Source organism: Diceros bicornis, chromosome 19 (genome assembly GCF_020826845.1).
Source record: "Diceros bicornis minor isolate mBicDic1 chromosome 19, mDicBic1.mat.cur, whole genome shotgun sequence".
In the NCBI taxonomy this organism is placed as follows: domain Eukaryota; kingdom Metazoa; phylum Chordata; class Mammalia; order Perissodactyla; family Rhinocerotidae; genus Diceros; species Diceros bicornis.
Window position 1 is genome coordinate 52,560,135 of NC_080758.1, and position 23,772 is coordinate 52,583,906.

The following is a 23,772-nucleotide window of genomic DNA, read 5'->3' on the forward strand; positions in this document are numbered from 1 at the left end:
TAGTTCATTTAATCTGGATCAGTGCTGGTCTTCCCAGATGTCAGTAACACTTCAGGAGGGAAACGGCTCTATGTGACTGGCTGTTCAGGATCTCCGGGACCCCCAGGGCAACAACCATTAGGACAACACAAAACAAGAAACAAAACCCATCCTGCGTGTTTCCAGATGCATTCTGGTGGAAGGACAGCTCCAGTTGAGGACCGCTGATGTCTTGATCAGAGTTATCCACTATGTTCTCCTATCACGTTAAAGCAGTTTCGGTAGTTTCTTGTACCTGATGGTACAGTTTGGTGCCTTTGTCTGTTCCTTTTGGTCAGACTGCGCAAGGTTTCTCACTGTTACAGGTCTTGCCAGAGAGCCAGCCCTTAACTCCATTGCTTAGGTCTGCATTGTTTTTCCCACCTCGTGAATCCTCACTTCATTCTGCTGTTGTTGGTTTTATTGTGGTGTTATTCTGGCTCTTGGAGGGAAGTGCTCAGCTTCTTCGTGTAGAGTTGATATTCCCTGATACCTGCAGTGGAAGCTGTGTCTTTTCTGTCCCTTAGTCTCCACGCCATGGATTTGCCTCATGCTGCTCTCAGTGCTGCTCATTTCTAAAGAGTTTGTCCTGTCTGTCTGGATCCCCTCTGTAACCTGAGAGATTTAGAAGAGTGTGGACAGATTTTCAAGTGGATAGGTTGGGGGAGAGGAGCCAATATTTTGTGATTATTTTTTATTTTTATTGCTTTAAGGTCCCGTAATATGGTTACTTATAGATTTCTGCTTTTTGGACTCTTTAGAGATTTCACTGTGGCTTAGCACACAGTCCATTGTGGTGACTGTTTCATTGTGGTTTGAGAAGAATGTTTCCTCTCCACTAGTTTCTTATGTTGTTGTCCCTCAGGCTGAGGCTGGATCTAGCTTTTTTGTGTTTGTCAACAGATCTGTTCCTAACTTATTGTATCACTTAAGGGGAAGAGGAAAGTGACTGAATTGACTTAGTATAAGGAAATAGGAGGCTATCAGATAATGGACTATCTCATACACAAGATTTTTTGCCCAAACCTCAAGGTAAACACTAAACAAATAATCAAAGCAAAACCACATATGATAAACAAAGAGAAAACTAGAAGAATCATAAGACAGAACAACCAAACTGAATTGGCAGTCCAAAACAAATGGGACAAGAAACAAAGGAAATGCAAAAGAACCAGAAAATAAGTGACAAAACAGCAACATTAAGCCCTCATATATCAATAATTACCCTAAATGTAAATGGATTGAACTCTCCAATCAAAAGATACAGAGTGGCAGGATGGATTAAAAAGAAAGACCCAACAATATGCTGCCTTCAGGAAACACATCTTAGCACTAAAGACAAGCACAGGCTCAGAGTCAAAGGAGGGAAGACAATACTCCAAGCTAATGGCAAACAAAAGAAAGCAGGTGTTGCCATACTCATATCAGACAAAGTAGACTTCAAGATAAAACAGGTTAAGAAAGACAAAGAAGGGAAATATATAATGATAAAAGGGACACTCCATCAAGAAGACATATCACTTATAAATATATATGCACCCAACATAGAAGCACCAATGTACATAAAGCAACTATTAACAAACCTAAAAGGAGAAATCAACAACAACACAATAATAGTAGGGGATCTTAACACCCCACTTACAGCAATGGATAGATCATCCAGACAAAAAGTTAATAAAGAAATATTAGACTTAAATGAAAAACTGGACGAGATGGACCTAGTAGACATATACAGAGCACTCCATCCAAAAACAGCTGACTACACATTCTTCTCAAGTGCGCATGGAACATTCTCTAGGATAGACCATATGTTGGGAAACAAAGCAAGCCTCAATAAATTTAAGAAGATTGAAATCATAACAAGCATCTTTTCAGACCATAAGGCTATGAAAATGGAAATGAACAATGAAAAAAAACTGGGAAAGTGACAAAAATGTGGAGATTAAACAACATGCTACTGAACAACCAATGGATCATTGATGAAATTAAAGGAGAAATCAAAAACTATCTGGAAACAAACGAAAATGATAACATGCCATATCAAACCATATGGGATGCAGCAAAAGCGGTCCTGAGAGGGAAACTCATAGCGATACAAGCTGCTATTTTTTTTTAAGTAAACACTCTTTTCCTTTATCCCTGTCTTCTCCTCTGGTACTTTAATAATGCTTATCTATTTCTTTTCATGGTATCCCATAATTCACACTGCCTATCCCCATTCCTATGCAGTACCGTTTTTCTTTTTGTTTCTTTGACTGGATGATTTCAAACGACACATCTTCTAGTTCACTAATTATTTCTTGTACATGGTTGAATCTGATTTAGAACCTCTCTATTAAATTCTTCAGTTCAGTCGTTGTGTTCTTCAATTCTAGGATTTCTGTTTGTTTTTCCTTAATGATTTCTGTTTCTATAATGAACTTCTCACTTGTTCATGCACTGTTTCCTTATTTCATTTAGTAGTTTATCTATGTTTCCTTAGAGTTTTATGAATTTCTCAAAGAGGGTTGTTCTGAAGCCTTTGTGTCATAGTTCCTATATCTCCATTGCTTGGTCGGTCATTGGAGTTTTATTCTTTTTCTTTGGTGGTGTCATGAGTCTTTGATTATTCATGATCCTTGTGGCCTTCCATTGGTGTCTGCAAATTTGAGGAAGTAGGCAACTCTTCCAGTCTTTACAGAATGGCTTTAGCAAACCAAAGCCTTCACAGTCATCCCATCTAGGGGTCCTGGGTAGGCCATCTGGTGGTGTCCAGGGGCAAGCTTGCTGCTGGAGTCCTTGGACAGCCTGGTCCTGGGGTGAGTGGAAAGCTTGGGTCTATGGTATTGTGTCTGGCCCTGGGCACAGCTGGGACCCTGAGATCATGAGTAGCCCCACTGGAGCCTGTTTTGGCAGGTCCTCTTTGAGAGCCTGCAGCCACAGGAGTCATCCAGGGCCATGAGAGTTCGCCAGTGCTGGGATGAGCTGAGAGCCTTGGTTCATGGGAGACTGCCAGGAGCCTGGCACCACGAGAGACAGTTTGTGCTGTGGTAGGCCAGAAGTCTGGATTCCTGGGAGCCTGCTGGGATCCTGGGGCCACAGGAGCTGCCTGAGGCTGCAGAAGCCAGCAGGCACTGGATCAAGATGGAAGCCTGGATTCATGGGAACCTGCCGGTGCCTGGTGCCATGGGAGCTGCCTGGGGCCGCCTGAGTCAGCAAGCACCTGGGTAAATTGGGGACCTGGTTTTGTGGGAGCCTGCAAGGAGCCTCGTTCCGTAAGAGCTGTCTACAGCTGCTGGAACTGGCAGGTGGTGTGGTGATCCATGGGCCTGAGTTCCCAGCAGCCCCCTGGGAGCCTGGTGTCATGGAATCTACCTGGGTTGCTGGAGCCAGCAAGTGCTGGAGTGACCTGGGGTCTTGGGTTTGTGGGAGCCCACTGGGGTCTTGGGTTTGCCCTGTTACAGAAACTGCCTGTGACTGTGAATGCTGCCTGTGGCTGCCTGGCATACGCAGGACCTTGGGTGAGCCAGGGTCTGGATTCACCAGAGCCCACCAGGAGCCTGGTGCCAAGGACACCACTTGTGGTCACAAGAGCCACCTTGGGCTGTTTAAGATGGCAGCCCCTAGGCTGAGATGGGGGCCTGGGTTCCCAGGAGCCCGGTGGGAGCCTGGTGTCAAGGATGCTGCTTGAGGCCACCAGAGCTGGCATGCTCCAGGGTGAGCCAGGGGCCTGGATTTGCAGAAGCCTGCAGGGAGCCAGCTAGGTCCACAGGAGTCAGCCTGGCACTGGGGCAGGCTGGCTAAGGTCAGGCAGAGTGGAGAAGTCCCTTCTCATTGGGAGGTGTTTGATTACTGATTCAATCTGCTTATTTGTTACTGGTCTGTTCAAGATTTCTATTTCTTCATGATTCAGCTTTTGTAGGTTGTTTCTAGGAATTTATCTATTTTTTCTAGGTTACCCCAATTGATGAGTGTACACTAATTCAGAATAGTCTCTTCTGATCTTTTTCTTTCTGAAGCATCCGTTGTAATGCCTCCTTTTTCATTTGTGATTTAGTTTGAGTCATCTTTCTTTGTTTTCCTAGATATTTTATCTAAGGGTTTCTCAATTTTATTTTTTCCAAAACTCTGCTTTTACTTTTATTGATCTTCCATACTGTCTTTCAATTTTTTTCCACTTGCCTCTTGGTGACTTCCGTCCTTCTGCTAACTTTGGGTTTCATTTTTTCTTTTTTTAATGCTGTGTGCTGTAAGTCAGGTTCTTTCTTTGACATCTTTCTTCTCTTATAATGTACAAATTTATCACTATAAACTGTCCTCTTACTACTACTTTCTCTGCATCCTAGAAGTTTTGGTGTGTTTATTGTTTCTTTCTTTCTTTCTTTTTTTTTTTTTTTTGCTGAGGAAGATTGGCCCTGTGCTCACATCTGCCAATCCTCTTTTATTTTATTTTATTTTTTTTTGCTGAGGAAGACTGGCCCTGGGCTAACATCCGTGCCCATCTTCCTCCACTTTATATGGGACGCCGCCACAGCATAGCTTGCCAAGCGGTGCGTCGGTGCACACCCGGGATCTGAGCCGGCGAACCACGGGCCGCCACAGTGGAGCACACACACTTAACCACTTGCGCCACCGGACCGGCCCCTATTGTTTCTTTTTGTAGGTTTTGAGCTATTTTCTAATTTCCCTTTTGATTTCTTCTTTAATCTACCTTTTTTTTGTGTGAGGAAGATCAGCCCTCAGCTAACATCCATGCCAATCCTCCTCTTTTTGCTGAGGAAGACCGGCCCAGAGCTATCATCCTTGCCCATCTTCCTCCACTTTATGTGAGATGCCACTACAACATGGCCTGACAAGCATGCATCGGTGCGTGACCAGGATCCTAACCCGGGCCACCAGCAGCGAAGCACACGCACTTAACTGCTACAGCACCTGTCAGCCCCCGATCTACTTTTAAGTTGAAGAGTTTTTGTTGAACTTCCACGTATTATGAATGTTCCAGTTTTCCTTCTGTTTTTGACTTCTGGTTTCATGCCATTGTGTTTAGAAAAGTTACCTGGTATTATTTCAGTCTTCTTAATCTTGTTAAGACTTGTTTTGTGACCTAACACGTGATCTGTTCTGGAAAATAGTCTGTGTGCCCATGAGAAGAGTGTGCATTGTGTTGCTGTCCAGTAAAATGTTCTGTGTGTGTCTGATAGCTCCATTTAGTATTTAATGTTTTCATGTCTGCTATTTCCTGTTTTCTGTCTGGATATTCTATCCATTGTTAAAAGTGGGTCTTTGATGTCTCCTACTATTTGCAACGTATATAAGTGAGAAGGCTCTTATTTTGAGAATATATAAAGATCTCTTAGAACTCAATTATAAAAGACAAGTCAATGAAATGGGGTAACCAACTGGAATAGACATGTCTCTATGAAATACATAGATGGCCAATAAGCACAAGATAGTTGCTCAGTATCATTAATTATTAGGAAAATGCAAATTCAAAGCACAATGTGATACTATTTCATGTTCAAAATGAAGGCTATATTCAACATAATGGAAAATAACACATGTTGGTAAAGATGTGGAGAAAGGGAAACCCACATACATTACTGGTGGGAAAGTAAAATGATGCAGCCACTGCAGAAAACAGCTTGGCATTTTCTAAAATCTTAAACCTAGAATTACCATTGACCTGGAGAGGCCCATGGTAGATATGTCCAAAAGAGCAAACTTGCCCATAGACATTCAAAGTAACAGTGTTCACAATGGTCCAAAAGTGGAACAAACCCAAATTACTATCCAGTTATGACTGTATAAACCAAATGTGGCCTATTCATAATATAGGATATTATAAGCCATAAAAAAGAATTAAGTACTGCTACATACTAGGCCATGGGTGAACCTTGAAACATGTGTGCTCACTGAAGCCATCCACAAAGGCAATAGATAACATGATGCCATTTGAATGAAATGTCCAGAATAGGGAAATCCATAGGGGGAGAAAACAGATGAGTTGTTTCCATGGGCTTGGGTTAGCAGAAAATAGAGTGTGAATGAGTATGGGTTTGTTTGGGGGTGTTGAAAATGTTCTGGAATTAGATAGTGGTGATAGCCACACGACATAATCATTGTGTTAAAAGCCACACAAATGTATACTTTGAAATGCTTAAAACGGTGTATTCTACGTTAAGCAGATTTTCCACATAAAAATTTTGAATTTTTTAAGTTAATCAGGGTATTGGTTAATTTTAAGTTGGTTAGTATATTTAATAAGTGTAATTAATGGAGTTATTAGGAGTATGGCAGGTTGTAGCCAAGAGAGTAAACATCCGACGAGGGCTATAGTAACAAATCCTATGATTATACAAGCAACAATCTAAAATCCAGTCCATTTCCATTGTCCCCAACTTGGAGAGACCAGCCATGAAAATAGGTCAGTGATCTCAGGGGACTTTGGTATCTATTCAAAGATTTGGGTAATATTATGCAATATTTTAACCTCTTGGGCCATTTGGTGGAGGTAGGTTTGAACTTCTCTGTTGATGTGCACTCAGCAAGTGGTTCTAGGAAAGGCACCAACCCCTCCTTCCTTGGCCGGTATAGACAGTCTAGGGCCAGGCCATTTTCTAAAACCATTTAGGCGAGAGACTCATGAGACTGTTGTTCAAGGGCTAGGATATGTTCTTATGGAGTTGTTGTCCATGTTGTGTTAAGGTTGTTGATACCTCTTAGTTGCCTCAGTTTCCTTATTTTGTGTGGGTAGGGCCACCACTCCTGTGCCCAGTCCAGTCAGTCAATCCTAGTAGAACTGAACACCCAGTGCTATAGGACTGACATTGTTTCTATGGGTTGGTGGTAGCTAGTCAGGGCAGGAAACTCAAGGGACCTGCGACCTGAGGGAAGCAGGCTGAGAGAGAGACAATAATGCATTGCACAATATAGCCTGGAGAAAGCTGTTCACGGGATTGGGGAAGAGAGAAGCTCACTGGATGAGAGCCTTGTGATATCAGCCCACAGTAAAACCCAAAAGTGGATACTCCTGGTGTGAAATATTCCTTAGGTGTCTTGAGGTAAAACCAGTAATTTGCACCCATTCACTGGCTACCTGTGCTATATGATTTCAGAGGTTATGGTTAAAGCGTTTGTGGGCCAGGAGCTGTCTGGGCCTGGGCACAAAATCACCAAGGTGGCCTCAAAGGCTGCCCCAAAATGACCCCTAAAGGAGCAGTTGGGGCAGAAAGTGGGGGGATAATTTTGAAGGAAGCCTGGGTCAAAGATGTTGTTGTTCGATGGAGTTGGCTACTAGTGAGTGTCTCCGCAGGGTAAGCCCTTCATCTGGGGTACAGTATGTGATTGGAGGCCAAGTGACAGACCCTGTGACTCCTGATTCCCAGTGCACGGGCAGCCCTCTCAGCCCACTGGACATAAATGGTGATGGTGTTTGTGAAGCCTCTTGATGGCTGTATGGAAGATATAGGGGACGTGTGGTGGGAGATGCCATGATAGTGTCGGGAGGAACTCTGTGTGAGATTACGGTGTTGAAGGGGAAGGATTGGAGGCAGGTGCAGTGGGTGTGTGACCAACAATGGTCAGTGAAAGGACAGCTGGGGTGTAACTGGGGAAATCAAGGACCAACAGAAGTCATGTGTTTAAAACAAGACACCAGGGCCTGCCCAGTGGCTTAGCGGTTAAGTGCATATGCTCCGCTACTGGGGGCCCGGGTTCAGACCCTGGGTGCGCACCGACTGGCACATCCAGTCCTTGCAAATTTCCCACATGCATTTTACATGCATTTTCTCTTCTGTTGATGGTTGATGAGTTCTAAGGAAATGGTGAAGGCACAGTGAGGAGGAATTGTGGGTTTCTGCACGACTGCCTCTAGGAGTGCCGCCCCCTCAACCTGAACAACCACCCGGCACTACTAGAAATGAAAGACATCCCATCACCATGGATTGGAAGACTCCTTATTGTGACGATGTCAACATTATCCAAAGAGATCAACAAATCCAGTGCAGTCCTTACCAAAATCCCAAGGACTTTTTGTGCTGAAATAGAAAAAAACCCATCCCAAAATTCTTATGGAATCTCAAGTAAGCCCAGATACCAAAAATAATCTTGAAAGAAGGTACTAAGTTGGAGGACTGATTCTTCCTGATTGAAAACTTACTACAAATCTACAGTATCAAAACTGCATTGTCATAGCATAAAGACAGACATATTGACCAATGGAAACAGAATTGAGAGCCCAGAAATTAACCCTCACCCATGTGATCAAATGATGTTTGACAAGGGTGCCAAGATTATTCAAAGAGGAAAAGCCCTTTCAACATGTTGTGCTGGAAAATGTGGATATCTACATGCAAAAGAATCAACTTGGACCCTTACCTAACACCATATACAAAGCTTAATTCCCAATAGATCAAAGACCTAAATGTAAGAGCTAAAACTATAATACTCTTAGAAGAAAACATAAGACAAAACTTTACAAGATAGGATTTGGTAATGATTTCGAGGATATGACCCCCAAGGAGCAGCCAATAAAATAAGAAAATACACATGCTGGACTTCATGGATATTAAAAAGTTTTGTATCTCAAAAGACATTATCAACAGTAAAAGCACAACTCACAGGATGGGCGACCATATTTGCAAACCATGTGTCTGACAAGGGCTTAATATCCAGAATAGATAGAGAACTCCTAAACTCAACAACAAAAATCAAACAACCCAAATCAAATTTGAACAAAGCACATGAGTAGACATTTGCTCAAAGAAGATCTGCAAATAACCAATAAGCATATGAAAAGATGCTCATCATCAGTAATCATTAGGGAAATGCAAATCAGAAACACAGTGAGAGACCACCTCACATTCATCGATCAAAAAAAAAAAAAAAGTTGGCATCCAAAAAAAAAAAAAAAGAAGAAGAAGAAAAAGAATAGAACCAGTGTTGGTCAAGATGTGGAGAAGTTGGAACCCTTGTGCACTGTCTTGGGAAGATAAAATATATAGTTACTGTAGAAATCAGTATAGCAATTCCTAAAAAAAATTAAAAATATAATTATATAGGACCCAGCAATTTCAATTCTGGGTATATATGCCCCCAAAGAGTTGAAAGCATATTCTTCAAAACATATTTCAACAGCCATATTCATAGCATCAGTATTCATAATAGGTAAAACATAGAAGCCACCCAAGTATCATAACCGAGGAAGGGCTCGCTGCCCAATGCACCCCTTAAGCCAACCATGAGATACCGCTCTTGTAGAAGGGAAAAAGCTTTATTACGAGGTTGGCCAGCAGGGAGACAGGAGCCAAAGGTTAAATCCTTCTCCCCAATGGGCCGTTGAAAGGGCTTTTTAAGGGCAAAGGAGTGGGTGCGGGAGGTTGGGGGCAGTCCTACGCATTTTGCGCAAGTAGATTTTCATGTTCTGTCATACATCCCACGTTCAAAAGGCAGTGTCCTTAACATGATTGGCAGCTGAGTTCTTGGTCCCCTACGTCATCCTCCAGTCACTTGACTCAAGCAGCAGTGATGGTTTAAGTCTTGCCAGCCGTCTTGTGGTCTCACTGGTTCAAACCAGTTGAAACTTGCCCAAGGAGGAAAAACGGAGTTTCTGAAAAAGAACTCATGGCCCAAAACTAGATCCTTAGTAAATATGTGGAACGTGGCTTAAGAAAGTAGTCTCCAGGGGACCGTTGATAAAAGTCTGGTTGGGGCCCCATTTTATTTTGGGCTTGGTTTTGGGCCCGGCTAGGCTATCTGTCCAGGGATGTATGGATATGCAAAATGTGGTATATACATAAAATGGCATATTATTCATCCTTAACAAAGGAAGGAAAGTCTAAGATATGGCACACCGTGGATGAACCTTCAGGATATTACTCTAAATGAAATAAGCCAGTCACAAAAATACAACCTTGTGTGATTTCCCTTCTATGAGGTTGCTGAAATCGCTAGATTCAGAGAGACAGAAAGTAGAATGGTGTTTGCCAGGGGCTGGGAGGAGGAGAAATGGGGGGTTATTCATGAATGGGTATAGAGTTTCAGTTTTGTAGGATGAAAAGACTTCTAAAGATGGATCGTGGTGATGATTGCACAGCAATATTAATGTCTTCAATACACTTAAAACATACTTAATGTATCTATGGGGCCTGATGACTTGTCCTGGCTGAGCACACGCTTGTGCTGTTGCACATCTTACCCCTCACTGTGCAGTTGGGAAACTAGCCCAGAAAGAGGCAAGTACTAGCCCAGACCACAGGAGGTAGTCCGAGTCCCAAAGACTAGACAGAGCTCCAGCTTCCTTGGCCAAGGCTCCGCCCCTTCCCTCAGGTCTCCTTTGGCAATGAGAGGCATTAAGATCTTAGAGGATTGCTGCCCACCCCTCTCCATATGAGGTCATTTTCCTCTCCTCATCATAGCATGTGCATAGGCACCCCCACTCACACTGAATTCTCATGTGGGGGCCATGGAAGTGCAGTCAAGAAAGAGCTGACCCAGAGGAAGTGACAAGAGGCAGGAGGGAGAGAGATGGGAGGCAGCTCTCCCAGGGGACCATGGCATTCGTTCTCCTAGATACATGCCCAGAGATGGGCAGAGGAATCCCTAAGGTTCCTAGGTTTCTGCCTATCTGTCTGTTCCAGACCCATCCTTGGCCCAGCCTGGCGAGCACAGGACTGGGATCCTGCAGTCCACCTCTGTGGGCACCCAGAACTGTGATGAGTCCATCCTCCCCTTGTGTAGGCATTGGGAACAGGAGAGAATACCTCAGTGAGGGTCCTCCTGTATAAAATGGAGTGCATCCAGCAGGTGACTCCAAGTGTTCCATGCACTTGCAATGTGTCTGTTGGACTAGGTTCTCTGTTGATGACCTACTGTGCTCTGAAATGTTGAGAAGATGCTTTCCACCCACTTGAGATCATTTAGAACTGAGGAGACATGGGGGCATGGGTGGATGAGAACTGGGGATAAGGAAGAAGATGCCAGAGCACTGGACCCCAAGTCTAGAGATGAGGGAGAAAACCAGTTCTTGTTGGATCCTCGGGGTCCTCATCTGGAGGCAGGGGGGAGTCATTGTCCTGGTTGAGGTTGGATGCCTCAGGAATGAAGAAGACACCTGGTGGGGGACAGCAAGATGGGGGGATATGTAGGCTCCCAAGGTTCACCCCACTCTCTCGAAGCCGACAGGTCCTGCTCCTTTACCTCTGGGACCCTGGAGAGCCTCTGCCTTGAGGACATCTGAAGAATGATTCCTTTCTGTTTGGTGGAGTTTTGGTGAGGGCTGCAGTGCTAGTGCTGGCCACCAGGGGGCGGGAAGCCTCTTGTGTCAGTGGTGGCAAGTTAGATTTTGTTTTTATTTTTTTCAGTTGTATTGAGATATACTTGATATACAGCACTATGCGAGTTAACATTGCTGTGTGGTACATTTGAAAGTTGCTAAGAAAGTAGATCCTAAAACTTCTCATCACCAGGAAAAAATCTTTTATGTTTGCTTGGTGATTGATGTTAACTAAACTTATTTTGGTAACCATTACATAATATACATATACATCAAGGCCTTTCCTTCTCCTGTAAACCTGGAACTTACACGGTGTCCACTGAACTTTTCTTGACCTCCTGGAGCAGAGAAGAGTCAAGCAGAGGTCTTTCTGGCTGTCCCTCTGCCTCAGAAACAACTTGTACCTCCTATTTCTAGTGTTCATCTCCACAATCACAGTTGGTCAGAAGCAGGGGGCGGGGTGCAAGATCTTCCCATGTACTCATTCAGCAGCTGTGCACTCAGCACTCACCCTGTGCCAGGTGCCCTGGTGGGCCAAAGTGCAGGATGAAAATGACCAAGTGGTCCCTGCCTGCCAGGAGCTCACAGCCTAGAGGGGAAATGGACAAAAGCAAAAACAGGAGCAAGAAAAGAGCAAGTGCTGTAGAGAAACACAGCAGGGGGCCGTGAGGGAGGGCTGGGCATCACTGGGTAGGAGGGTCTGAAAGGCCTCACTGGGGTGACGTTTTCTGGGACCAGAATGACAAGAGGGGGCCAGCCCTTCAGGGGTCTGGGAGCAGTGTGTCACGGGGATGACACCACTGGTCCTGAGTCTCACAGGTAGAAGTGAGTTTGGCCAGAGGAGGTTAGAAATGTGGCCAGTGCAGCTGGAGGGAGGCTGGGAGGAGAGAACAGGAGCTGGGGTGGAAGGTAGGGCCAGGGCCTGGTAGGCTGTGTCAGTTACCTTTCCCTCTCTAACTTCATTGCCCCTAACCTTGCATTTCAAAACTACAAATGTTGACTATCTCACAATTTGTGTGGATCAGCAATCAGGCACGTTTCAGCTTGGTGCCTCTGCCTCAGTGAGTTGAACAGGTTGGTGCTGTGGCCTCAACTGAGGCTCAACTGGGGGAGGACTAGCCCCAAAGGTCACTCTCAGCCTTCAGGGTTCAGTTTGGACTGAGAGTCTAAGTTTCTTTCTGTCTGTTGGCCTGGGCACTCCTGTGCTTCTCTCCTCTATAGGCCTCCACATTGGGCAGTCCCAAAACACTGGTATTTGATTCCTCAGCTACAGGGATTCGACAGAGAGAGAGAGAGAGAGAGATGGAGCATGAAAGACGGAGTAAGAGGAAGTGAGAGACTTGTGTTGTTAAAATTTAGACAAGACATCAGATCACTTTGGCTGTTATTATGTTCAGAAGCCAGTTACTAACTACTTAGTGGTTCCACGGGGATGGCTATACCATGGGTGGGGCTTACTGGGTACCACTGTGGAGGCTGCCCACCTCATAGGCCAAGATGAGGCACTTGGGTCTCATTCTCCATAAAACAGGAAACAATTGAATGGTTTAATGCCACAGGGTGGCAGTATCTAAATTTCCATTAGTTTCAACCCCCTCATGATGCTGACCTGAAAATGAGGCCAAGTTGGAAGTGACTGTTCCAATATAAAATTGCTAGAACACAGGCCTGTTTTGAGTGGTGTTCTGTGCTACCTGTCACCCCTTCTTGTTATTCTTCCATCTCTAATTTTGTGCCTTAGGTACATGTGACACCAGCCCACAGGGATAATAGATATTATCTCATATACACCAGCTGAGGTCCCTAGGAAGTAGATTCTAGCCTGATCCCACTGGTGTAGGTTTGGAGACTGGGGAGGACCTGAGAGGCACAGGGACTATCCCAGGATGAAGAACTGGTAAGTTAAAGGAAATCTGCATTCATCTCTGTCTCCTCAAAGCAAGGACCTGAGTTAGGTTTCTAGGGAACTGGGGCTAGGGCTGTGTAGGCTCCTTGTGTACAGTTCAGGAAGTGACATGAGAGAAGAGGGTGAGCAGCCCGGGCTCAGGGGGCAGCTCTGGAGAAATCTGATTGAGGTAAGGGGTCCAGGTATAGGAATCTTGAAAAATGACCCCATCTCCTTGGTCCTAGGCCTCAACAGATCTTTGAACTCTGGTAACAAGGCACCCACAGTCCCCCATCCAGCTCACTTGACGGGAGACAGTCAAGAGGCAGAAATGTTTTGTTGTTGTATCCCAACTTTTGCAGGATCTGGGCTCAAAAAAGCCCAGAAATAGAATCTTTTTGATTGTTGCCTACATTGGCTCAGCCCTCATCCCTGACACCTCTGGGTGTCTGACAGGAGGCAGTGAAGGGTAACATGGGCAGCCCAGGAAAGGTTAGTGCAGATCAGGACACAACGGTGATCCCACCTGATCAACCCCAAAATCCAGGCCCCTCATCGTGTGTTTGTGTGTGTTTGTGTGTCTGTGTGGTGTGGGGAAGGCAGGGTATGTGGGGCAGGCCATTCCTGGGCAGGAGCTGGTTGTTAGGTGTCGGAAGCCTGTGGGTCTGTGACGTTCGTACCCAGGTCATGGCTGACAGCATGAGAAGGTGAGCTGCTCAACTCGTATGTTATTGAGCCCTAGAGGTTTCATCTCCTTCCCTTCCTGACCAGAGTTCTTTGCCAGGATGCCCTCTGTGCCTGAACTGAGGAGCAGACTTTCTCTTGGGGGTTGACCACAGTGGCAGTGTGCAGGCAGCCCCTGATTCCCTCTGGCCCAGCTCCCAGGCAGTCTTTGCAGAACTCCACTCAGGAGGTCATCGAGTAGCTGCCCAATGGTTTCAACTCCACCAACTCACTAGACAAGGGGCAGGTGCATGAGGCCACCCACACCATCCAGTGCTGCTCTGAGATGAGAGCAGGAGCAGAGGGCCTCCACACTCAGGACCTTGAGATGATGGGGTTGGACCAGAACTAGGGTGGGACCAGTCAGGGGCTGTCTCTTTTTCAAGCTAAAGGGGATGTACATGCAGGTAACCTTGCCTGGTTCAGAGCTGAGCTGCTGTGACCCTCTTTCCTTTGACTGGTGTGAGCTTCTGGAGGCCAATGAGGCAGAGCCAGAGGGTAAGGGGGACTGCAGGCTGGCTATTCCTGGAAAGGAAGTGGGATCTTTCCTGTATTTAGAAGGACACATGGAAAGTCAGCTATGTGAGTGAACCTTTCTCTTTATCCCGCTCCAGCGCCAGTTGCAGAGCTCCAGCCAGCAGCAGAAGCAGAGCAGTGGGCAGTGGTGGAGGTAGAGCTGGCTCCAGCTTCCTTGACACCACCCTCTCTAGCACTGGAGCCAGTGTCCCCTCCACCAGCAGTGTTGGAGCTGGAGCAAGGGCCGACATCGGCTGCAGCAGGAGTGGGAGCTGCTGAGCTGGAGTCACCTGGACCATCATTTCTAGTGGGAAGTCCATCTCCACCTGTGGCTAAGAAGCATGAGAAGAAGCCCAACCTACGGCCTTCCCTCCTAAGCTGGTGGTGGAGCAGTTGACCGTGATGGATGCGGTGAGCAGCTGGGCTTTCAGGGCGGGTGGGGTAGGCCTTCCCTCTGCCATCATTGCCCCAGACCTCATCCAGTCTCCTATGATCTGGGCCCGAATCCTGGCTCCACCCCTTACCAACCATACGACCTGGGCAACTTTCTGAACCCCCAAACATTTGCTGTCCACCTACAGACCGTAGAGGTGGACACTAACAGGACCTGCTGCACAGAGTGGCTGTGCCGGCTCCATGAGGTAGAAGAGACGGAAGGGTGAGCAGGGCCTGGCCCATCAGTGGGGGAGGGGAACTCACTGTGTGCAGCCAGGTCCCTGGTGGCCCAACCTTCTGCTCAGGAGGCCCAACAGCCTCAGGACTTATTAGACACCTGATGTGTACTTCACTATGAGGGAGACAGACAAAGCCCGTGGTTGTAGCTACCACAGGGGAATGTGCATCAGAATGGGGAGTGGGACCAGAGGGGGGATCAGGTTGTTGGAAGATGCTCCCTTGGGATGAGCCAAGCTGAGCCACCATCTGGAGCTTGGAGTTAGCCAGGACGGGCTGGATGCAAATGCCCCTCTCCCTTCCCTGCCAGTATTGGGTCCTGGGTCATCCTCTGCTGGGTGCCTGCAGTGACAGAGAAGAAAAGCCGGGGACTCTAACAAGGCTCAGGCCACATCATGAGCTTCCTGAGCTCCAGCTCTAAATTGTGACCCCTGTGTGGGACTTTGTGGGCTGTGGACACAGAGCTAGGGTGTGGCAATGCTGGGTGACACTCCCCCTGTTCCCCAGGAGCCTTTCCAGAAGGTGGTGCCCTCTCAGTGTCTGGGCTCCACCTGGGGCAAGAGGAACAAGCCCGGCAATGAGCACCTGGCACACACCGTCCAGGCCAATATCGACCACTTCAGAAGGGTGGCCAACCTCGTCATCACCACCTGCCTTGGGGTCCCGAGCATGATGGCCCAGGACAGGGTGAGGGTGGTGGAGCGCTGGATCCAGGTGGCCCAGGTGTGCTGTGGGAGGCCCAGTGGAGCCCCTCTCTGGAGCCTTAGGAACTGCCTCCATCTTTATCAGCTCCCAGGATTGCAGTGTGTGGTCTAAGCCCCTGCAAGTCCCTAGATCCTTCCTGCCAGGAGCACGTTGACCTTGACTCCAGGTCCCAGTGTGGGGATGCTCACTTCCTACCTGGCTCCCTCCTTGGGTTGAGCTAAAATCCTCCTCCTTGTGAGTGTTACTCTTTGGGTCCTAAATGTGCCCTTCTGGGGCTCCCTGTACATCTGTCTAATCCAGGAGGGGAGATTTAAATAGAAGGGGACTGAAGCTAGAGCAAGCAGGGCTCCAGTGCCCCACCTCACAGCTTATTCTCTTCCCTTCCCCAGGAGTGTGAGATCCTGAAGAACTTCTCCTCGCCCCGCACTGTCATCTCTTCTCTGCAGAAAACATCCATATGCCACCTGAAGAACACATGGAGGAAGTTTCCTGGTGGGTAGTGCCCCTCTCCATAGGAGAACCAGGGTGGATGGGGGATCTCCTGAATGTCTGCCATTGGCCCCTCAGTCAGCTGGGAACTCCTGGGAGGCAGCAAATGATGGGGACAGGGCCTGGGCCTCAGTGGTGGGTCTCTAAGTCTCCCGGTGTCCTTAGTGCACCAATTCTGCTTCAGGACTCGGTTTCCCTAAATGCCAGGTACTGGGTTGAGCCACATTGGAGATTTTCAAGTGTTTATAGCAACAGAACTCTATGCCCAGTTGAAACTCAAAGTGGTCAAAAGAGAGCTGCTTTGTATAGCAGGCGAATGGAGACCCCAGTGACCAACAGGAGAGCCCCCTCCCAGTCCCACGAGACCTTAGCGCTCAGAGGAGCCCAGTGAGAGCACTCCTCCAGGCAGTTTGAATCTCTCAGGTTGTCAAAGAAAAGGATATGCACTTAGACCCCTCACATTATCCCTAAATTTATCCTTCCCTCTTTCCCTTCCTCTCAGGGAGAGCTCTGAAAAATTTAAAGAGAGCTATAGCCAAGACGAGTCCTTGAACAGAGAACTGATGACCAAGGTAGAGTGGAGGCTGGGGGTCTGGAAAGAAAGCAGGGGCCAGGGGGGGAGGGGGACTGAGCAAGCTGTGGTTTTGATAATTTATCACTTGAACTTTCTCTGAAACATTCCTGTCTATCTTGTCCAGGTTAACAAGCAGAGGGATCTGTTCTGCCCATGGGCAGGTGGGGTGCCATTTTTGGGCAGGAGGCCTTGGTCATGGGACACAGTGGTGTTGGCTGGGCTGTTCCAGGACGAGTTGCCGAGCTGGCGCCATCAGCAGGTCTCTGGCTTCCACTCACGTCCATCCTGCTGGATGTAGCTTCTTCCAGGCTGTTGGGTGGTTGGGTGGGTTTATCCCTCAGCCTAAACCTGTCCTCAGGAAGCCAGGCCCCTGCTGCTCCTTCTATCTTCACCATGTCTCCAAGGGGAGGGCACACTGCCTACCCCAGGGACGGGCACAACAGGGGATTCCCCTGGCACAGGTGGACAAACAGGCTGCTCATCCTTGGATCTGAACAACTGACCAGAGACAGATGTGTGTGCATTGTGGGACTCCCCACTGGACCCCTAGAGCAGTCACTTGAGTCAACCACAGGAGTCTCACCTGAGTGCCTGGTTGGCAATGATATAGGCCCCAGGTGGCTTATGAGTAGCGTCTAGGCAACTGATGGATTCTTAGTGGATCCTGCTGAAAGGACGTTAAGAGCTTCATGTAAACGGGGAAGCAAGGCATCCTGTCACCCCCTTCCCTGTTGATCAGAGGTGGCACCTTGTGGGTCCAGTTCCTGAGTGGATAAAGAAAGAGTTCAGTGCAGGCGAATATCCTGAGTTGTTCTTTGGGGAGGAGAAGGGTTTGGCATTGCCTCTGTCCGGCATGGGGGAGAGACACTCCAGGGGACTGGGGCAGGCAGGAGCCACTCAACAACCAGACTCCCAAGACACCCCATCCTCTCGATCCACGGCTCGGCCCAGGGCCAAGCTTTGAGAGCTCAGGGGACAAGACTGTTGTCAGTGGTGGGGCTGGGGGTTAGGCAAGGATGTTGGAACAGGGCCTCTGGCTGAGAGGGGCAAGCGGCCTCTCCTCTGTTGGCCCCTCAGCAACTCACTGCCCCTGTTTGGTCCTCTGTCTCCCCATCAGGGAAATGGAGGTATGGTGATTGTGTGGTGATTGTGTGGTGCAGGCCTCACAGGGTGGTAATGAGGTAAGAGGGAGGAAAGGAATGTGGGAGCTTTCTGCCTGCTCCACCTGGAGGGGTGAGGGCCAGAACAATGATGACAGTCATGCGACAGTGAGTCCTCAGGAGAACCTGTGAGGTAGCTGGAGTTCTCACACTTTCCAGATGAGGAAACAGGCTCGGGGAGGCCAGGCCAAAAGCCCGAGCTCACACCCAGAGTGAGAGTTGGAGCTGGGCTTGTTCTGGAATCACAAGACCTTGCAGGGTGGAGTGGCATTGGTGCCAGTTCACTCGAGTCAGATGTTCAGGGTCAGAGGCCAGTGGTGCTCAAGAGAAATGGGGTGAGGGGAGTATGGTCTCGCTGACACTGTCCTCGACTCTGGCAGGAGGGGCCCTCCACGTTTGCCCCCCGGAGGGCAACCCCCAGAGAGTGCAGGAGAAGCAGCAGCAGCAGCAGGTGAGTGTGCCTGTGGAGGAGGGGCTCTGCCCTCCCAGCCGGAGGCCTCAAATCAAGAGAGGAGGTCCCTTCCTCCTGGTGCCACAGTGTCTGAATCCCCCAGTAGAAGTGACCAGGAGGGGGGCCTGGAAGAGCTGGTGTAGGATGGATTTGTTGTGGTGAGGGCCAGGGACCACATACCCTGTGATTTGCCAGAAGCCGGCCCTGGGAGGTGAGGAGGAGGAGTGTGGTGTTCTTGGGGTGTGAAGGGAGGAAGAATTGAGGGGAGGCTGCTAAGGGTCCTAGGCTGCTCCCCATGGGAACCCTGGGGTGGGCCAGGAGGCTGAGGGTGAGGACTTTTCAGGGGAGGGTCTGCAGGGGTCCGACTTGAGAGCAAGGGCTCATCCCCCCCGCACCCCGATGTCACAGGGTGTTGTCCCCTATCTTGGCACTTTCCTCGGTGAACTGCTGATGCTGCACCTGGCGATGGGTGATTATCTCGAAGTGGATAAATCTGAGGACCAAGCAGGAAGGACCAGGATCCTGAGCCTGGGGATGCGTGAGCCCCCGCACTGAGCTCTGAGCTCTCAGCACTTGGCACATCTCCTCTCGTGAGAGCCTCACAGCCGCCCCTGGGAGCTGGGGCATCAGGCCCATCTTAGGGATGAGTGAACAGAGGCTCCGCCTGAGACATTCATTCTCGTTCCTCAGGCTGGGGAAGCTCAGAGCTGCCTGATGGCACAGCTGCGTGAGGTTTTATCTGAGCTGGACTCTGCCTGTCCCTCCCATGCTGCCCGTGGAGGGAGAGAGCAGTCGCCCCCCCCCAAGTCAGGCAGCACATAAGTGGCTGAGCAGTCCCCTCTGCCTGAGGCCTCAGCCTCCAAGTCTGTCATCAGAGAGGGTTGTGCTGCCAGGTCCCTCAGCCTCCCCCCATGTCCTACTACTCTGGAGCCCAGAGCCCATCCTAGGTCCAAGTCCTGTTTTCTCTGCATGCCCCGCCCCCTCTGGGGACCTGGCAGTAGTGCCACATGAGAAGGGCAGGGCATAGGGGGCTAGTCAGGCTAGGGGGCTCTGTCTGATGGACTCTGGCTGTCTGCCTTCCAGGGGAATGAGATCAACCTTGAGAAGAGGACTGAGGAGCAGCTGTGGCACTCCTTGCAGGGGAGGGGAAGGAGGTGGAAATCAGAGACCCTCTGGGGAGAACAGTTTCTGGCTCCACCCCTTGTATCTTACATTGAGTGGAAGATTTTGGTAGAAGTCGAGACCCATCCAGTTGGCGCGTGGGTTGAAGGGAGGATGGCATCAAGGAAAACTTCTTGGAGGAGGGGCTGATTATTCCCATTCTGAGAACAGGTAGAGCCTGGATGGAACTGGAGGGAAGGAGCGTTCCCAGGACTGGTCCCCTGCCCCACTCCTCACCCCCCACAAGGCCCCTGCAACATCCCCCAACCAGGCCCTGTTTGCATCCTCTCCTTCCCTCTGGTCCCAAGAACACCGAGTCATGAGGGAGATCCTGCTGCTCCAGGTCGCTGCAAAGAATTATAAAAAGACCCCAAGGAGTGATTTGGGGCCTGGTTCCAGGACATGGAGCTGCTCAACGAGAATGAGTGAGGCCGGGCAGGAGTTGGGTGAGGGCAGGGGTGGATTCTCCCTGTTGGCCAGTCCAGAGAGCCTGTCTCCGTGGCCCCCTGGTCAGCCCCAGGCCTTATGGCATGGCGACCTCTGGGACACCCAGACTCCAGCTGCTGAGGTTTCTTTTGACCAAATTTTAGGAGCTTTTAGTTTTCCAGTTGAATCTCTGGAATTGCATCAGCTCTAAGTGGGGAAACCAATGTAAAAAGATCAAAACGTGCATGTGGAGAGGACAAGGCCCGAGGAAGATCATTTGAAAATGGACTAAAGGCAGGCAGGACTTTCCCTCCTGAGACCCCTCTAGGGGCTCCATGTTCACCCCTGACCTAGATTTGAATTCTGCTGGGATCCTTGTACAGGCCTCTGAATTCCTTTTCCTGCTTGATTTGTATCCAGGAGGAACGATATCTGATGCAGCTTTTAAGGCTACTGCTGGGCCTCGTTCCATAAACATGACTGCTCCCTGTGAACTAGGATTCTCAGCACCCCTGCCTTCCTTATGCAATTCCCTTTAGGGCAGAAATTCCCTAGAAGGCCCCCAGCCTCCTCCCTGGCTTGACCTGATGGATCCCGAATGAGCTCTGCTTTGCCAGGATAAGGGACCATAATCCTGGCCAGTAATTGACCCCACATTGTCCCTTGCTGTCCAAGGTGAATTCTGAGCTCGTGTCCTTCTGAGGTCCAAGGTCTTGGGCAATCCTCCAGTTTACACACTCAGTGTTGGTGTTCTGAACTCGTCCAAATGGCATAATTGGGCCCAAGTCATTAAAGTGTGTCACCCCTGGGTGGCTGTGTTTTTTTCCCCAGTCTTGTGCTGTGGTTACATTACAACCAGCTGCTGGGGTGTGAACCCTGTTTGGAGCTTTGAAATATGAGGCATGACAGGGGTGTTGGGAGGTCCAGCGGGGAATGCCACGGAACTGATGATCCATGGTCGTGCATGAACACAGCCTTACCAATTAAAATACTGAAATGTTCCCATCTGGTGGTGAATAGACACTGCTCTGAGCTCACACCAAGAACCCGACCCATGACTAACAGCTTTCAAAGGGTTACCAAGTGGCATTTTGAACCTCTTTCCTTGGGAACACCCTGTAAGACGAGGGCCAGATGAATCGCTTGGCACTTGTGTGTTATCGCCTCCTTTCTGATGGCTGCAAGTGTCACCCAGACACACAGGCTGGACTCTGCCAGGGAAGCCTTCTCAGGACAGCCAGAAGCGGATGATGAATACTGGTTCCCGGCATCCCAGGCCCTTCCTGACACAGCACAGCCACCCAGGAAAGTGATTTGGTAATGGAAAGACTGGGAAGGCCGTACTTTCCCTCCAAAGAGAAAGAGAAGTGCCAACAGTGAAAGCTTGATCCCTGAAATAGACAATTAAATCCCAACAAGCAGTGGGTTCTTGTCAGATTACTGATGCTGAAAAGGCCTCTTTTGATAATAGCACGATCCCCCAGCTGCCATGTCCATCTTCATGAATCAAATTTCCAACACATATGGATCTAAAAAACTGAGGGAAATCTGGTATTTCCTTAGATGCAACACTAAATTAGCATGCAACAAAGAACATAAAAATGGAGACCTAGAAGTAAATACCTAATTTGAGTACATAGATATCAAAGGGCTTTTGAAACAATATTTTGGAATCTATTGGAATATTACACAAAAAGAATAATCCACTTTTAGTACGTTTTACTGTGACTGTGAGGGGAAAAACTGAATCATCCCCTTGACGTTGGTAACTCGCTGCTGACTTGAAAGTAAAAATAAATGATGTACATAGTAAAAGAAAATGAGAGAACAGCATGAAAAAAGAAGATCTTTCTCTCCTCACCTGAAACTCAACCTCTCACCTCAGAAAGAAACCGCTGTCTATATTTTCTATGTCACACAGCAGAGTTTAATAAAAGAAACGTATTGGTATGTTTTAAAGTTTCAAGAGCTCAAAGCAAGGAAACATTAGGGACGCAACCATGAGACCTCACTGAGGTGCCTGCTCCATTTCATCTGCTGTCAGGACGTCCTTCTTGGCCCCTCGTTTTCTCTGCCTCGCTAGCAAGTCTGTCCGCCATCAGTGCTACCACCAGTCTCTCTCCTGTGCTCTTCACTGCCCTTTCCTCTTTCCTGATACCTTCCACAGTCACCAGAAATTGTTGGCAGTGGAACTGTGGAATGCCCAGATCAGCTCCTGGAATCATCTCTGCCAAATCTGAAGACCCGCAGGAGTGGGCATGGGACCTGGAGTGCAGACCACCTGCGAGCACACCTGGCAGGGATTCACCTGTGTGACTAGGTGCAAGTTTTTGCAACGCTTTGGCAAGATTGAAAGGACTTACCAGTAGTCCTGCACTGCTGCAGGCCTGGAGTCCTCGCGGTCTCTCGGGCCAGCAGACCTGGTGGGGCTGGTCCAAGGTGTCCTCCCAGAGACCCGTCACTGCTAGGATGGGATGGGATTCTAGTAACCGGCCCCTTGACTATGTCACTGGACATCCTAAAAGGGATGGAGATGCTTAAACCAGGCTTTGGTTTGGACTGGTTCCCACAGTCACGCTGCTTCCTCTGTGAAGACATGACTATCCTTCTTTTCCTCTTACCCTACAAAAATAAATCATGATATTGGGTCAAATGACAAAGGATGCCTGCCATTTTAGGACAATTATCCTGGCTGTTTTGTACTTCCACCCTGCCTCTATCCTCTGGGGATCTGACCTGTGTCCTGGGATGTCATCAGGCAGATTTGCATCTAGAACAGAAAGCTCCAGGTCAAAACTCAAGGCTACTCCAGATCATTTCTCTCCCTCCATCCTGTTAACACCCCCTCCTTGTTTGAGTGTGTTTCTATTCCTTTCTTGTCCTTGTCACTCTCAACTGTACAAGTCCTGGCACTCCATCTCAGGACAGTGGGTCCCCAATCTTTTACTAAATCCCAAATCCCACCATTTCTGTGTTTTCTGACTACTCATTTGCTTAATCCATTGACCACTCGGTGTTCATAGAAGTGAAATCAATAGTGACATTGTCAACCAGCCCTTGTTAGCGACTTACTCCCACATCCCAGATGTTCACATAATCCAAATGGTTATGTTCAAAGTAAATAATTCAGAAAACATATTCACTTACCACAAATTCCTGATATCTAATACTTTTATTCAAACACTCATACAGTGGATACCTGTGCCTCAAGATAAGAAGTAATGCCAGATCACCGATCCTCACCTTAATTTCCTCCTACCCCTATCAATCCTGGATTCCATGGACTATGATCTCAATAATTTCCTTGGAATAATAAAAAATTCCTTACCACTTAGTTATGTTGTAAACCTCCAAACCCAGAAGATCCCGATTATCTGCCATGCCGCAGCTACTGCTGGTCTTATAACAAGCTGAAGAAAAAGCACGAAACATGATCTTTTGGTACCACTGTAAATACAAAACCATCTGCATCAACTGGGAAGCACTCATAATGCCTGAAAATTTTGTTCTCTTTTTTTGTGTTGGGTCAGTAACAAAAAGAAAAATCAATTAAAAAGTGGACACGGGGGCTGGCCCCATGGCTTAGCGGTTAAGTGCGCACGCTCTGCTACTGGTGGCCCGGGTTCGGATGCCGGGCGCGCACCAACGCACCGCTTCTCTGGCCATGCTGAGGCCGCGTCCCACATACAGCAACTAGAAGGATGTGCAGCTATGACATACAACTATCTACTGGGGCTTTGG

At 48.3% G+C, this 23,772-nt stretch overlaps 1 protein-coding gene across 19 annotated transcripts in view; it reads left to right on the top strand.

Moving 5' to 3' along the window:
• LOC131418750 (ral-GDS-related protein-like) overlaps positions 1-23,772 on the top strand; it is a 122,973-nt gene that overhangs the window by 94,065 nt on the left and 5,136 nt on the right. For 3 of the 19 annotated variants that reach the window (XR_009223002.1, XR_009223016.1, XR_009223015.1), the window contains exons 3-9: positions 14,492-14,804; positions 16,160-16,262; positions 16,762-16,831; positions 16,958-18,014; positions 18,374-18,444; positions 18,853-19,776; positions 19,914-20,030. The exons of 3 other annotated variants lie outside the window; for them this stretch is intronic. Coding sequence is in view for 2 of the 16 variants with exons in the window: in XM_058563390.1 (XP_058419373.1) it covers positions 14,796-14,804; positions 16,160-16,262; positions 18,374-18,444; positions 19,528-19,566; positions 19,919-20,030 (334 nt within the window). In the remaining 14 variants the exon portion in view is untranslated. The remainder of the gene's footprint in view (positions 1-14,491; positions 14,805-16,159; positions 16,263-16,761; positions 16,832-16,957; positions 18,015-18,373; positions 18,445-18,852; positions 19,777-19,913; positions 20,031-23,772) is intronic. 13 more of the 19 variants (XR_009223008.1, XR_009223006.1, XR_009223004.1 and 10 more) reach the window with 13 other exon arrangements.